This window comes from Condylura cristata, unplaced genomic scaffold (genome assembly GCF_000260355.1).
Source record: "Condylura cristata isolate star-nosed mole 26May11 unplaced genomic scaffold, ConCri1.0 scaffold00009, whole genome shotgun sequence".
In the NCBI taxonomy this organism is placed as follows: domain Eukaryota; kingdom Metazoa; phylum Chordata; class Mammalia; order Eulipotyphla; family Talpidae; genus Condylura; species Condylura cristata.
The window spans coordinates 27,640,429-27,656,012 of NW_004567110.1; the positions used below are offsets into that span (position 1 = coordinate 27,640,429).

A 15,584-nucleotide genomic window follows, 5' to 3' on the forward strand; every position below is an offset into this window, starting at 1 on the left:
AGAGTGGAAATATTCAAAACTGTTAGAAGCTGTCTTAATAGTCCAAGTGAGAGAAAATTGTGGTTTGGACTAGAATGAAACAAGTAATTTGTACGGAACTTTTTGGGAATAGGAATTGGTGATGTAAGTTGCTAAAATCGTGAGCTTTTTCCTCTAATTTAAACATTCAAAAAGGTCAAAATTCATGTCATCAGGGTAAGTAAACCATATATATTTAGTAGTATAAAAGATTAGGGAATTAAAGAACTAGGTTTGTAATCTCAGATGTGTTTTAATAGGTGTGTAAACTTGGAGAAATCTTTTGAACCTTAGTTTTTCAAATATAAAATGAGAGGTTTATTATTAAGAGTCTATGGTCTTATAATTCTGAGAAAATACAACTCTATGCTGAATGCTCACTATATATAGAATACTAAATAAAACACTAGTAGATTCAGAAGCACTAAAACATCCATATCCATAAAATACTTATGTCTAAAAGAGATTTTGCAAAACAGTTACAAAGTGAGGTCATAAATTTAAATGCAAAAGTTTGCAGATTTTAACTTTTATTGGAGTTTGGGAAAATGGATAAGTAATAAAGATTGAATTAACCTTGAACATAATAGATTCTTGATCTAGGACTGGATGGAATTTAGTTAAAATGAAAGAAAAGGGTACTGTATTCTGGGTAAAGAGGAAGTCTTAAGGAGCGTAACATGACACAGATTTATGGCATCTGGAGATTAAGTTAAGGTTAACCTGATTCTGCCCGAGGATATGTGAACAATGGAAAAACAGGATTGGCCAAATAGAATTAGATAACATGGAGGATATTAAAATCCAGGTAAAAATGTTTAGGTTCTAATGCAGGCAAGAACTGGAAGCCATTATACATTGTTCAATAGAAAATACTCAATACATATGGAATTAAATTAAGATTGGTATAGTATGCAAACTTTGAATAGGACATCAAACTAACGTGTTCCTAGTAGCATGTATGCGTATCTTTATTTTATCAGTTGCAACAGTTAAAGAAATTAAAGTTTGGAGAGTTTTTTTTTTTTTTTTAGATTTACTTATTTGTTCATACAGAACTGGGGTACAGGCCAGAGGTTCAGGGGCGGCGAGAGGCTTCACCAGAGACAGTGGGGAGCAGAACAGGCAGATTGACGAAGTACGCTGCTGAGGGGAGCAGCGGGCAGGTCAGGAGAGGTCTGCCACGCCATGTGTCACTTCCGGGGCAGGTGGGAATCGAACTCATGCGCAAGTGGCTTTAGATTCTCAGTGCTGTGCTTTAACCTGCTGCGCCACCAGGGAGGGCCAAAGTTTGGAGAGTTTAAATAACTTGACTAAAGTTTTTTTTTGCTAATGAAGTGATTTACTTAAGTGCTGTTTGGTTTGAAAAGAGATCTGTGTTTCTAGAAGGTCAGATGGGAGAAACTCTTCAATCACGGAGTTTATTTACCTGCAGTAATACAGGTAGGAGGTAATAAGGAATTTACTCAGTAGCAGTGGGAATAGAAATGAAGATGAGGCTGAGAAACTTCTTTGAAGAACAGTTTACTGATTTTATATAGGAAGTAAAAGAGAATCTAAAAAGATAGTGATGTTTTTACTCTTAGATAGATAGTGAAGATAACTGCTTTGTGTGGTTGTTGGGTATGGAGTGAGACAGGATAAGAGAGTGATAAACTTATGCTTGATTTGAGAGTGCTGAGTTTCAGACATCGAGTATTTAAGTAGTAAGTAAATGTAGGATAATTTTAGAATTTGGAAATCTTCAACATATTTGATAACTGAAGGAATAAGGATGAAGGTATCTTCTAAGCAAAGGATTCATGAAGAAGAATATCTAAAGACTGAAATATAATGCTGAATTTATTATGTAGATTTAGGAAGAAGACTGTCAGCTGAGAATAACATTGATGGTCCTACTTTTAAAATTTACATTATGACCTTTGCAGGAACTATGTTCTACTTGTTTGTTTCTGCTTAAAATGGAATAGATAACGAATTTTGGTGTGCGATCAAGTTTTTTAAATAACACATTTCTCTAGGGTCTCAAACAGAATTTGCTACTTTTTCATGGCCGTAATGCATTATATCTTTTGGTAAGCATTCTAAGGATCATTTTTGTGTTTATATTTATGTCACTGACTTCCTTCTTCTGTGAATTTGTGTTCAAAAGCTAATGGCTATGAAAACAAAAACACCGGCAGCAAAAGAAAAAGTAGATAAATTGGACTTCATCAAAATGTAAAAATTTTATCCATCAGAGAAACTATCCAAAGAGTGAAAAGACAACATACAAAATATGGGTAGATATTTGCAAATTATATATCTGATAAATGATTAACATCCAGGATCTGTAATGAACTCTTGTTCATTGACAGTGACCAAAACACAACTTATTTTAAAAAGAGCAAAGGACTTGAATAGACATTTTTTCCCAAAGAAGATACCCAGGTGGATAAGCACATGAAAAGATGTTCAACATCGCTAACATTGGGAAATGGTAATAATATCACAGCTAGATGCACTTCATATTCATTAGGGTGGCTGTCTCAAAAATAGAAATGAAGTATTGGTGAGGTGGTGGAGAAATTGGAACACTGCGTACTCCTCTTGGGTAGACAATTTTGTTAGTTTCTTAGAAATTAAACATAGAAAACCATATGACACAAAATTTTGCACTTCTAGGTATATACCCTCAAAATTGAAAATACCTCAAATTGATAATTGTACACTACTGTTCTTAGCAACACTATTCATAATAACCACCCAGTGTACACCAGCAAATGAATAAACAAAATATTAGATATATATACATATGTGATATATATATTTACATATAGTTTGTGCACCTGTGCACACATACACACTATGGAATATTGGTCAGCCTTTAAAAAGAGAATACAATTCTGACTATGGAATATTGGTTAGCCTTTAAAAAGAGAATACAATTCTGATACATGCTACAACATGGATGTACCTTGAAAACAGTGAAATATGTGACAGTGAAATAAGCTAGTCGCCAAAGGTTATATGATCCTACTTATGTAAAGAGAGCTTAATGAGGTGTTGGGGGTGGGGGAAGGAAAGAGTTATTTTTTAATGGTACAGAGTTTCTATTTGATGAAAAAATTCTGGAAATAGAGGTTGGTGATGATCACACAATATTGTGAATAATGCAGCAAAACTGTACACTTTAAACACTACTAAAATAACAAACTTCATGTTATGTATATATTTAATCAAAATTTTACAACAGCTGATAGCCAATGTGCAAGATTATAGACATTATTATTACTGCCTACTAAGGTTATAATAGAATCAATGTGTTCTGTCTTTAATGTGCTGTCTTTTAGTTATCTTCTCACTATGTTGTTAAGCATATTTTTGATATTTTTCCTGTATCACCTTATTAAAAGAAGCAGATTTCAGTCATCTATTCCATCAAATAATTTCAGTTACTTGAACTTTACTTACCTACAGTGTAAAGCTCTTTTGGATAACTTTGGTTCTTATGATAATATTTGTATGTGTGATCACCTATAAAAATTAGTAATAAGTTTTTTGTTTTCTTTTTTAATTTTTGTTAAAGATTTATTTATGTATGCATACAGAACTGGGGTACAGGCCAGAGGTGCAGGGGTAGTGAGTGGATTCACCAGAGTGAGGAGCAGAACAGGCCAATTGATGAAGTACACTGCTGAGGGAACAGTGGGTGGGTCAGGAGAGGTCTGGTGCATCATGTGGGTCACCTCTGGGGCGGGGATCGAACTCATGTTGAAGTGGCTTTAGCTTCTTAGTGCTGTGCTTTAACCATTTGTGCCCAATAACAGTTTCTTATATGCTTATACTGTTACAAATTAAGAAAGCCAAATGTCTTAAATTCTTCCTTCAATACAGTGTTTTTGCTCACAGGATGAAGATGAGCTGGATTCCCACACCATGGTGAAGACGAGTTCAGAAAATGTGGGCACAATGCGGGCCACAAGTACTATGAGTGAAGGAGCCCAGACTATGATTGAACATAATAGCACTATGTTAGAGTCTGACTTGGGGACCATGGTTATAAACAGTGAAGATGAGGAAGAAGAAGATGGAACTATGAAAAGTATGTGTTTTTTACCATTGAATATTAATTTTCTATTTTGCATGTATATACTTATATAGAAAGCAGGATGTTTCTGTGTACTTTTTTTAGCCACTTACAGAAAATTTTGTTTGTTGGCTTTAATTAGCAGTAAAAACGAGCATGGCACAAATAGACTTCATTTTTTTTTTAATTTATTTATTTATTTGTGCATACAGAACTGGGGTACAGGCCAGAGGCTCAGGGGCGGTGAGAGGCTTCACCAGAGACAGAGTGGGGAGCAGAACAGGCAGATCTACGAAGTACACTACTGAGGGAAGCAGCGGGCAGGTCAGGAGAGGTCTGACACGCCATGTGGTCACCTCCGGGGCAGGTGGCAGGTGGGAATCGAACTCATGCGGAAGTGGCTTCAGATTCTCAGTGCTGTGCTTTAACCCGCCACCAGGGAGGGCCTTTTTTTTTAATTTTTTTTAAATATACCAGAAAGCAATACATCTTTAATTTAAGGTTATGGAAATTTTTCTGTTTAAGGATGCTAGCCCATAATTTAATTTGCAAAGAATTTTAGAGATAAAATGATAGTGTTCCTAGCATTTACTTTTCCAATTAAAAATGAACCTAAAATTCTGTTCCAGTAAATACAACATAATATTATTTCATGTTGTCTAAATTATCAGTTAAGCCACAGTGACAGAGGATTGCAAGCTAAGGGAAGAAATAGGTCAGAGGCAGGAAAAAAAGAAACAAGAGAAAGAAGGATCAAGAGATGGTAACTCACGCAGAGCTGATTCAGTTGAGTGTCTCAGGACTGCTGCGGGGGCTAAAATGATGGGTAGGACATTTTCTCTGATCTCCATTGCTTACAGAGTGATGAAGGTAGAGATACCTTCACAAACTAGCTTTTCTTTTTCTTTCTCTTTCTTTTTTAATATTCTTTCAGCTTTTTAAGATTGTAGTTGACAGTGTGGGGATTGTGGCTCCATTGTTATAGACAAAACAAATCAGTTACCTCTTGATACCTACTGACCTTCCTCTTCTCCTACCACTCTAGTTGTGTGTACCTATGTCAAAGTCTAAATAAACATGAGGCAGTACTGCTTCTAAATAGCACAGATAATTATAATTTCAGGGAAAAGATGATTTATCAGACATCATACTTTAAAATGATAGCATTTTGTGTAGTGGCTTTAGCTTTGATAGTCATAGACATAATTTATTATATTTTATAATTTTATGTCCTAAATATGATTTTCTTTTTTTGTGACAGGGACTCTTATTGAAGGCCCATTTTTAAGTTGAGCAGTTAGCGGCTTATATAATTACAGTTATTCTGTGAGCTTCAGTAAATTTTAAATACCATCAGCCAACTCTCCACATTTAAGTTTCTGCAATTTAAACATCACTGAATAATGTGGGGCTTCCATGTTCCAAAAGTCTACTCAAGTGATATTAGTGTAACACCCAGGGATTGTCACACTGTAGTAATCAGTAGAGTAGTAAATAACATGAAGTTATTGAAACAGAACTTACTTTTCCTTATACCATATTCCTATACCTCTGGTTTTGTTTTCCTAAGAGAAGTGACCCAAATTTTCTTTAAAATTTCTTAGAATCATTACATTGAACTCACAGGTTGCATGTCAGAGCCTCATTTGCTAAATATGTTTTCATCATTTTTTGTTCACTAAAAAGTCTATATAGACTTTTAATTTTCTAAAAGTTTTAAATTGTTTTAAGCTAAAGATTCTGAATTCCATCACCCTTTTCATGATTTCAGTTTCAAATTATTTCCTTAATTTAATATTCTAATTGGTTTACATTGTATTTGCATATATTATAATAACTTTAGTCACAGAGGTAAGAATTACAAATCTGTTTTCTATATCTCTGAAAGTGTGGTGCTTTCACTTTAAGAAGCAAAATTATTAAAAGGTAAAAGGTAATTTTTAGGGAAGTGAAGAAATGTGACAAAAAATATTTTAAAATTTGAATTTTTTAATTTTTTTAAAGTGGGCATGAACCTTGAAGTGATATCCCAAGAACAGCTCTTCAAAACTGTTTTCAGCTTTAACAACATTACTTTTACAATCATATTCCCATTTTTCCCTTTCACATCTCTGGGATGTCCTCATCTAATATCCAGGTTTCAAGGGGATAACCAAAGTCTTTCACAGTCTAGCATCAATCAGCATTTATTCGTGGGTCTCTACTTTCTTATATGTTATACTTTATCCAAACAGGTGTATGTCAGGTGAAATTATAAATGGTTAACTGTGGGATAGTAGATTGGTTGTCACTAAAGAAATCAACATTTAGTACTTTTCATCTTGAATGAGTAGATTAGGATCAGGTCAAGAATCTATCATTATCAGATTCTTGTGATTGTAGAAAAAAAAGGTTTTTTTGGGGATGATTGTGGCAAAACAGTTGTGTCAGGAAAAAGAAGACATGCCTTTTACTTTGGTCAGCTCAGATTTATTTAGTTCTGTCTCTATAATGGAACTTTTTGGTCCCATAGGCTGAAGCTAGACTGGTAACTCTGGTTGCCCTGAGGGAAAACTGTCTCTTGGTGTCTGAGGAAAAGCCTTACCCTTCAGTCAAGTTAGACAGTTTCCTTCCTGACTCACATCCTTAGCTCTGTTGCCCTCCTCTCTGTCTTTTCTGCTCCCCTGGGCAAAATATGATTGCAGATCAGTCTACCTGTCCATCTCCTGAGGTCTTCCCCTGCTGGAAAAAAATCTCACATATGAACCTCTAGTCCATGGCCTTCAACCCAAGCCTTATTTCTCTTCTCAGCAATTTGTATAAAAGACGAGTTTTTTTGATTGCCATTAAATCTTTTCTTGTCAGCTTTCCTCTCAATTTTAATAGATTATCTTGCTTTCTGCTTTGTAGAAAAATTTAAACATTATTCAGGAATGTAAAGAAATTATATAATTGTTTTAATCATGGACTTTGGACTGTGGACTATGATAGAAAAATTAATGTTGAAGTTCTCACTCTCCTCACTTGCTCATTGAATTAATGTCAAGTCTCATCAGATCTTCCTCTTTTTTTTTTTTTTAAAGATTTATTTATTTATGGGCCCTCCCTGGTGGCGCAGTGGGTTAAAGCACAGCACTGAGATGCTAAAGCCACTTCCGCATGAGTTCGATCCCCGCCTGCCCCGGAGGAGATCACATGGCAAGGCAGACCTCTCCTAACCTGCCCACTGGTCCCCTCAGCAGTGTACTTTGTTGATCTGCCTGTTCTGCTCCCCACTCTGTCTCTGGTGAATCCTCTTACCCTCCACATCTCTGGCCTGTATCCTATTTCCATATGAATAAATGAATAAATTAAAAATAAAAAGATTTATTTATTTATGCATACTGAGCTGGGGTATAGGCCAGAGGTACGGGGGCAATGAGGGGCTTCATCCGAGATAAGAGTGGGGAGCAGAACAGACAGATTGACGAAGTAACTGCTGAGTGGAACAGTGGGCGAGTCAGAACAGGTCTGCCGTGCCATGTGGATCACCTCCTTGGTGGGGATTGAACTCATGCTGAATTGGCTTTAGCTTCTTAGTGCTGTGCTTTAACCCGCTGCACCACCAGGGAGGTCCTCTTCTTGTTTTTTGTTTGTTTGTTTGTTTGTTTAAACACTTTTTAAAAGGACAGTTTCACTAGGAAAAGGAGAAAAAGAGAGGCACCTGCACAGATACAGGCAGGCAGGAGTGCTAGCTGCCCAGTTCCTCCTCTTTAATTTTTCTGCCCTCTTCTTACCATCCCTGCTTCTCAGACAGCTAGAGAGGCCTGTGCTACCTGCAACTGGCGATGTTGAGCCCTTGAGCAGCTCCCACCTGTTTCTGCTTCTTTCATGACCCTGCTCATTTTTCTTTAGTCATTAAGATTTAGAGGATTCTATAGAGATTAGTGACCTTCAGAATGAATATTGTATGGCAAACAAAGAGCAGTTTGGCCAGATGAGGAAATGGTAAGGAAGCCATTTGCTGACTTGCTGTCTTCTAACTAGAAGTGTGATCATTAATGTTTATGGAGATAACCTGCAGGTGAGAAAACTATATTCTGTTGCTTGTGAAATTTGATGTCTCTGAGGAAATGGATATCATGGAAGCATGAAAGAGTAAATTAAAATTTGTTTTTTTTTTTCATAAGGAGAAAAACAGTTGGATTTCTCACGTTATAGCCATCATTAATTTAGGGCCTACTGTAGGTCCAAACACTGCACTGAGAATTTTGCATGCATTACCTGTTTGCTCTTTACAAGGTCCCTGTAGCATTGTAGCATTTACCACTAAGAAAGCTGAGACCTGGAAATGTTAAGTGACCTAAGATTTCATAGCAGGTAAATGGTAGGAGCAGAGGATAGACCCATATTTACCCCTAGGTGACAATGCTACGCTGATACTAATGAGCACAGCATCCCTCTTGTACAGGAGACTAGAACATCTGTGAGTCCTTTAGGAAAGGAGACTTGCATCATTATAAATCAGAATGGATTATGTGGAACATATCATATCGGAATAACTTCTTTTTTTGATAGCATTGATTTGTTACTAGATCATAGAAAATGCAGGGCTTAGATATTGTGTGTTAGTACTTTGGAAGTACTTTTTTTTGCAGATTCTATGTAGTATAACTTAACAGATGGATTTTGTTATGAGAATTGAATAATTATATGCAAATGGAATTGTAGAGGGATCACTCTTGATTTGCTAGAGGGGACAGAAACTACTTTAGTAGGTATTTTAAACCTGAAGAGATTTAAGTGAAAGTTGCGAATGTTAACAGAATCAGAGAAGAGGGCTGTGCAGACTAGGCCTCAGAGAAGATTTCTACATCACTACAAAAGTGACCCTATGTGGAACAACTATCGCTGCAATCAGAAAGGCAGTGAATCCAGACGCAGGCTGCTATTGGCATTGTTAAGTTTAGCAATACACCTGAAGATTAATCCCTGTTGTGATTCAAGGTGAAAAGCTACCACTGATACTGCAGCTATTCCATGGCATCTTTAATGGTGGCCACTGCATGCTAGAATGCTGTTTATAACCCCCTTGTCTCCCTCACTGTTTCTTTCTCTTAGAAGGAAATAACTACAGTAGCAGGCTTATTGCTTCTGCCGTATTTCTCAGTTGTAAAAAATTATACCTATCTGGGATTGTCCCTGTAAGGGGTTCTGGAAAGTGCAGTGTTTAATTTTTCCAGCCCGTATGAGGGCTCACCATAGACAGTGGTTGTGTAGTGGTAGTGGTAGTTAAATTTCTGTCAACTGCTTTGTTAAAAGATAATTGTTTTCAGTGAGATTTCTCTTTGTATGGTTTAGGACCTAGTCCCAGCCCTATCTGGTTCATTGTTTTTATAGAAAACTGAATGAGGCTATAGAATAAAGTCCCTTAGCATTGCAGATGACATAAAATGAAACAAAATCAAAATATATTCTAGACAGAATCATGATCTTAACAGATCTCCACAGGCTAGAGTAGTGGGCTTGATTTACAAGCTAAACATTGCTCTTGTTTTCATATAACTGATTTCACAAATGGGCATTATAGAATCAGCACCTCAGAAATCCTGTTTCTGTAGACCAGAGCAGGCCTTGCTCATCTCTTTAAAAAATCAAATAAAAAACAACTCCTGTGTAATGCTTCTGAGGTGCTGATAGAACCAATTATCACTTGATAACATAGAAATCATAGCTTCGCTCTACTCTCAGGGCTCAGAATATTTAGGAGCACTAAATACATACTCCACTTGGAGTATTTACGAAGCTTGAAGAATAATGGAGCACATTCAGAGAGTCCACTGGATGGTCATATTGCATTAAGATTGGGTGGAGGAGTAACTGGTCATGTTTAGGTTTTATATAGTTTACTTATATTAACCTTTTATTATTCTGCATATCAGTGGTTAAATATTGATCTAAATAATTCTAATTGAAGAATATGTAATTTAAATGTGTTTTTCTTTGCATATGCCTATAATACATTGTGATTTTTTTTTAAGTATCACCGGTTTTTTGTTTCAGTTACTAAGAGAAAACAAATTAAATTCTGCTTTAGATATTTAGGCATTTATCCTGGAAATAAGCCATACATTTATTTTAAAAGGTTTTAGAGAATATACCAAGAAGGAGAAACAATCTGATTAGTAGGTATTGCCACTCCTAGTTCATCTAATGTTGCTGGACAGAATTGTAGGTCTGAGACCATTTGCTCTGAAGAGCTACTTCCATGTCCTTCTCTTTGCTTAATAACATCTCTTCCAGCTCTGGTTCACTTCCTTCTCCACCTCCTTTTTTTTTTCTCCCCCAAAACCTGTTTTAGAAAAGGATTAGATGCTCAGATGTAAATGCTTAGTAATGGCTAGTGTTCATGAAATACATGCATTTTTTTCTTAAAATTACAAAACCTTGGACCAAAGGACTAAATCACTAAGCATGGAATTTTGAGATACCAAGAAACATAGGTAAAAAGGGAACTCACTTGCTCACTTCTCCAAAGAGGTCTTACCATTCTTTCATAAAAATTTGCTATATGCTTGCTGCTTTATTTACAATTGGAAAAACATGGAAGCAGCCCAAATGCCCAAAAGTAGATGACTGGATTAGAAAGATGTGGTACATATATACAATGGAATATTACTCAGCAACCAAAAAAGAGAAACACATGTCTTTTGCAGCAACTTGGATGGAGCTGGAAAAGATCATGCTTAGTGAGATAAGCCAGAAAGAGAAAGAAAAATACCGGATGGTTTCACTCATAGCAGGAGTATAATGGACCAGGCGAGGAAATAAAAAAAATAATGAACAACCATAGACCAGAGACATTCTGTGGGGGTGGAGTGGGGAATGGGATCAAAAATGGGGGGGGGGGAAGGGAGGGAAATGCACGGGACTATGGTGGTGGCACAGGGGTGATTTGGTGATGGGAAACCCGTGGGGATTACAATTGAGATGAAAAAAAAAATGTGCAAAATGATGTAAAAATAAACTTTTTAATAAAAAAAATGAAATAAAAAAAAAAACAAAGGGAAAAAAAATTTGCTATATGCCTCTTTAGCTGGGAAGATTAGTCTTGCCCACAAAATAGCGATAAAAGCGACAACAGTAAACTACAGTCCTACTTGTAGCTGAGTGCGAATATCCACAGTTTTACTGTGTAGTTAGAAACCTTTAATTTTCCTCTAAAAAGGGACTAGGTGTTCAGCTACAGTATGGCTGCAGAGATTGGGAGACACCTGTGGATACTGAACATGGTCTGCTTTTTTGTGTGCTCATGGTCCGTGGAATGTTTAATGATGTGTGACCCAGACTCCGCCTGTTAGTATAGATATTTTGGTTATAGGATACTCCTTTTACTAGCACAGAGTGCAGACAAGCATGTAAATATTAGTCTTGCTTGTATAAATGAAAATCTGTCTGTCTTGTAAACGCCCCTGAAGAGAGGGCTTACACAGGCACACAGTGCCATTTCAATGCTCATTCCTTGCACAGGAAGTCATTCCTTTTATTTAACTAAAATCCTTGGGCTTCAGTTTGTGTGGTACCTTTTATTCTGTCTTCATTGGAGATGGAAAACAGCTATTTTTACAGGAACACTTCATATATAGTTGGATACTTACTAAATTGTATCCTGAGACTTTTCCTGGCTGAACAATTTTAGTCCCTTTAACCTTTGTACAGATATTATTTTCTAAGTTTTAATCTCTTTTTATGAATAGCCTCTGGATCTTCTCCATGTTATCTGTGTCCTCCTTTGTTTTAAAATACAGCCTGATGAAGTTAAGAAAAAGCTGATATCAGTAGCTTCTGTATTAACATCCTGGGTTTTATATGTGTTCACTGTACTCTTGGCAACAACTAAAGGACCAATTTCCACGATCATTAATCAGGTGGAACACCCACATCTTAAAATATTTTTAGAAGAACAAATTAGGTAATATTCATAAATCCCTTTGATGTCAAAATATATTATGCTAAGGTTATGATTGTTATTTCATTCTTTACACTTGAACACAGTTGCCATAATCATGCTAAGAAATTAAAAATTAAATTGCATTTCATTAAAGTATTTTAAAAATTCCTTTTTATATTTAAATTTTCATGAAGACTTTTCAAAATCTACTTGGGAGACATGCGCATTAGGAAAGTTAATGACTAATAGTGAATGAATAAACATATTTTCAAAGATCTTATATTCCACACAGTTTAGTTTCTTTGTATATGTTTTAGGGAATGTGTAAAGGGAAGTTAAGCAGTTGTTGTCTTTTTTAATTTCACATGCACGGAGGGATCAAACTATGATTATTTTATTCTTTGTTGCTAATGGTTTTTAGTTCTATAGCAAATAGTTGAAAGAATTGGAGCCAAACTGGGAAATAAGGTAATCTTGAGCATTAAATTTACTACTAAAAAATATTTTTATAGCTAGTATCAGAATTCAGCTACAACTGGAGAAATTGATGTCAATTTTATGTGATTATTCTTTCTGTGTTTAAAAAAAATGTATTTGCCATAGCAACCACAAGCACATATGATAGTGGTTACTATCTTGAGATTTCCCGTTTCACTCTCCTGTTGAAGGGACTACTACTTTTTTTCTTCTTTTAATAAATTGTAAGTCAGAAACTTCTTTCCTATTCCATTTCTGTGACTATGCCTCTCCCTGGAGATTTGACTGCACTTTTGGACATGTGTTTTGTGTTGTGTAGTTAAACGTTGCTGGGTAATTGTAACTGTTCTCTCCTATGAATTTTTAAAACAGATCTGCTTTCCTCCTTAGAAAATTTTTTAAATTATTTTATATTGAGATAGCATTGGTTTATAACACTGCACATGATTTAGGGGCATATATTCATACCTCATTAGATGGATGTTATCACTCTACACCCACCACAAAGCACCCATTATCCTCCACCATGGCTTATTGGGCCCCTTGCTTCAGCACCCTCCCTGCAGTCTCCCTCTGTTAGCCTCATTTCTGTAGTGAAATTTCTAGGATTGGCTTTGGTTTAGTTTTATCTGTTCCTTTGTTTCGTTCTGTATACCACCTATGAGTGAAATCTTCTGACTTTTATCATTTAGCATAATCCCCTCAAAAACTGTAATATTGAGGGGATTACAGAATTGAGCTCTTTGTACAAGAAATCCCAAATAATGTAGTAAACAAAATGTCATTAGTTTCTTTTCTTATTTACCAAAATATCCAAAAACAGTTTCTTACATGGATAAAGTGATTTCATAATGTCATTAAGAGATCCTTCTTACTGTAGGTATTACTCTAGTTTTCTTGCTTATAGTGTATACTGTTTTTTGGTATATACTTTTTGGTATAACTTTCTTTTCTCTTGAAATAAAAAGAAAGAAAAGAATATTAGGCAAAGGATTCCTTTAAGGGATTTATCTCCCTTCTCCCTTTTTTTTTTTTTTTGAAAGATTTATTTATTGGCCCTCCCTGGTGGCGCAGCGGGTTAAAGCACTGCACTGAGAAGCTAAAGCCACTTATGGCTTTACCTCATGAGTTCGATTCCCGCCTGCCCCGGAGGAGTCCACATGGCGTGGCAGACCTCTCCTGACCTGCCCGCTGCTCCCCTCAGCAGTGTACTTCGTCGATCTGCCTGTTCTGCTCCCCACTCTGTCTCTGGTGAATCCTCTCGCCCTCCGCATCTCTGGCCTGTACCCCAGTTCTGTATGAATAAATAAATAAATCTTTAAAAAAAAAAAGATTTATTTATTTGTACATACAGAACTGGGGTATAGGCCAGAGGCTCAGGGGCGGCAAGAGGCTTCACCAGAGACAGAGTGGGGAACAGAACAGACAGATTGAAGAAGTACATTGCTGAGGGGAGCAGCGGGCGGGTCAGGAGAGGTCTGCCGTGCCATGTGGTCACCTCCGGGTCAGGCAGGAATCAAACTCATGCCAAAGTGGCTTTAGCTTCTCAGTGCTGCACTTGAACCCACTGCACCACCAGGGAGGGCCATTTTTTTTTTTTTTTTAGTTATTTTATAAAAAATTTGTATAAGTTGAGTTACACTTTTATTATTTTACTGTTCTCATAGAAATGGCAGAAGTAGAGAATATTATTTAATCTCTCAAAAAGGGCATAGGGAGAGAATGTTTGAGGTTAAATTCCTGGACTCTATTTTGGAGTAAAATGTTGTCATAGGATCCAAATTTCAATTCTGAGGATAAAGATGTCTCTTGTAAAGGTGAGGCCCAGGGGAAGATAAAGGGCACTTAAAATCTATTTTAAATGTTAATGTGTCCCATCCAGATGTCAGTAATGTAACTTTGTCACATTAACCAGTTTTTTTTTGAACAGCAGGAGATTTTAGGGAATAAGGGTAAAATACGTTACAAAAGGAATTTTCTCCTGTTTATTAATATATGAGTCAATCTGTTCTAACAGATACTTTAAAGACTACTGTGGCTGTCCTTTGGTAAAATATCCGTAAGAAATTCCTTTATTGTCAGTTTTGTATATAAGATATGAACATTTTAACTTCTGAAGGTTTACTATAAAGATTGGTGTTTTGTATTAGCATAACTTGATGAAATGTCTCAGTGTCTTTTCAGTGGGCACCATTTGGGCCCCAGATGTCTTGTCAAACTTACTTGTAAACCTTCTAACATCTGAGTAACTCTAACTGGATAATGAGTCTTTACATAAACAATTGTGTTGAGAGTCTTTTTCTATTTTTCCACTAATATATGCACATTTGGAATGTCATATTCATTTTTACTTTACTGAGGTAGTTTAAAAACGATAGAACTCACAATAATTTTCAAATTTATTATTTTTAATCTGCATTTGCTAATAATGAACTACTAATAGAAAATACTAATTCAAAAGTAATGATGTTGAAAAAACGCATGCCATCTTGTTAGTTCCTTCTCATGAGCATCAAGACTAACACTGATGGTTGCAGTCTTTAATTTCTAAAATTGTTTGGCTTAAAGGATTTACATCTCTGAATTAGGTAGGGAATTTGCAATTTAATAAAAAGGTAAAGACAAGCCTTTAAAAAGCAATTCATAAGTTTAAAAAACTTCATTCATGTTTACTTATGATTTTTAATAATTCAGTAGATCAGATATTAAGTTTAACCATCAAAACTCCATAGAAAATGTAAAAGACCTATGTGTAGGTATAAAAAAATTTCTGCACATGTAAAGATAAAAACTTGCTTAACTTATACAGAATAGTTATCATCAGAAAGATCTCAAATTGATATTTGTACATTTGTGTTCCTGACAGTCTTAAAACAGCCAAAATATGGAAGCAACCCAGTGTCCATTAACAGAGGAATAGATATACAAAAAGAAACATGCATGCAAAGAAATACCATGTAGAGAATAAGACCACATGAAAGAATTCTTGTTTTAACAACATAGATGAACTTTAAGGATTTTTTTTTTAAAGATTTATTTATTTGTACATACAGAACTGGGGTACAGGCCAGAGGCTCAGGGGTGGTGAGAGGCTTCACCAGAGACAGAGTG

General features: G+C 35.8%; 1 protein-coding gene across 4 annotated transcripts in view; it reads left to right on the forward strand.

Annotated features, from left to right (window-relative positions):
- The window catches only part of STK3 (serine/threonine kinase 3), a 211,910-nt gene that overhangs the window by 140,816 nt on the left and 55,510 nt on the right, over nucleotides 1–15,584 (forward strand). For 3 of the 4 annotated variants that reach the window (XM_012723058.1, XM_012723060.1, XM_012723059.1), the window contains one exon: nucleotides 3,895–4,102. In XM_012723058.1, the coding sequence (XP_012578512.1) occupies nucleotides 3,895–4,102 (208 nt within the window). The remainder of the gene's footprint in view (nucleotides 1–3,894; nucleotides 4,103–15,584) is intronic. The other variant, XM_004679699.2, reaches the window with a different exon arrangement.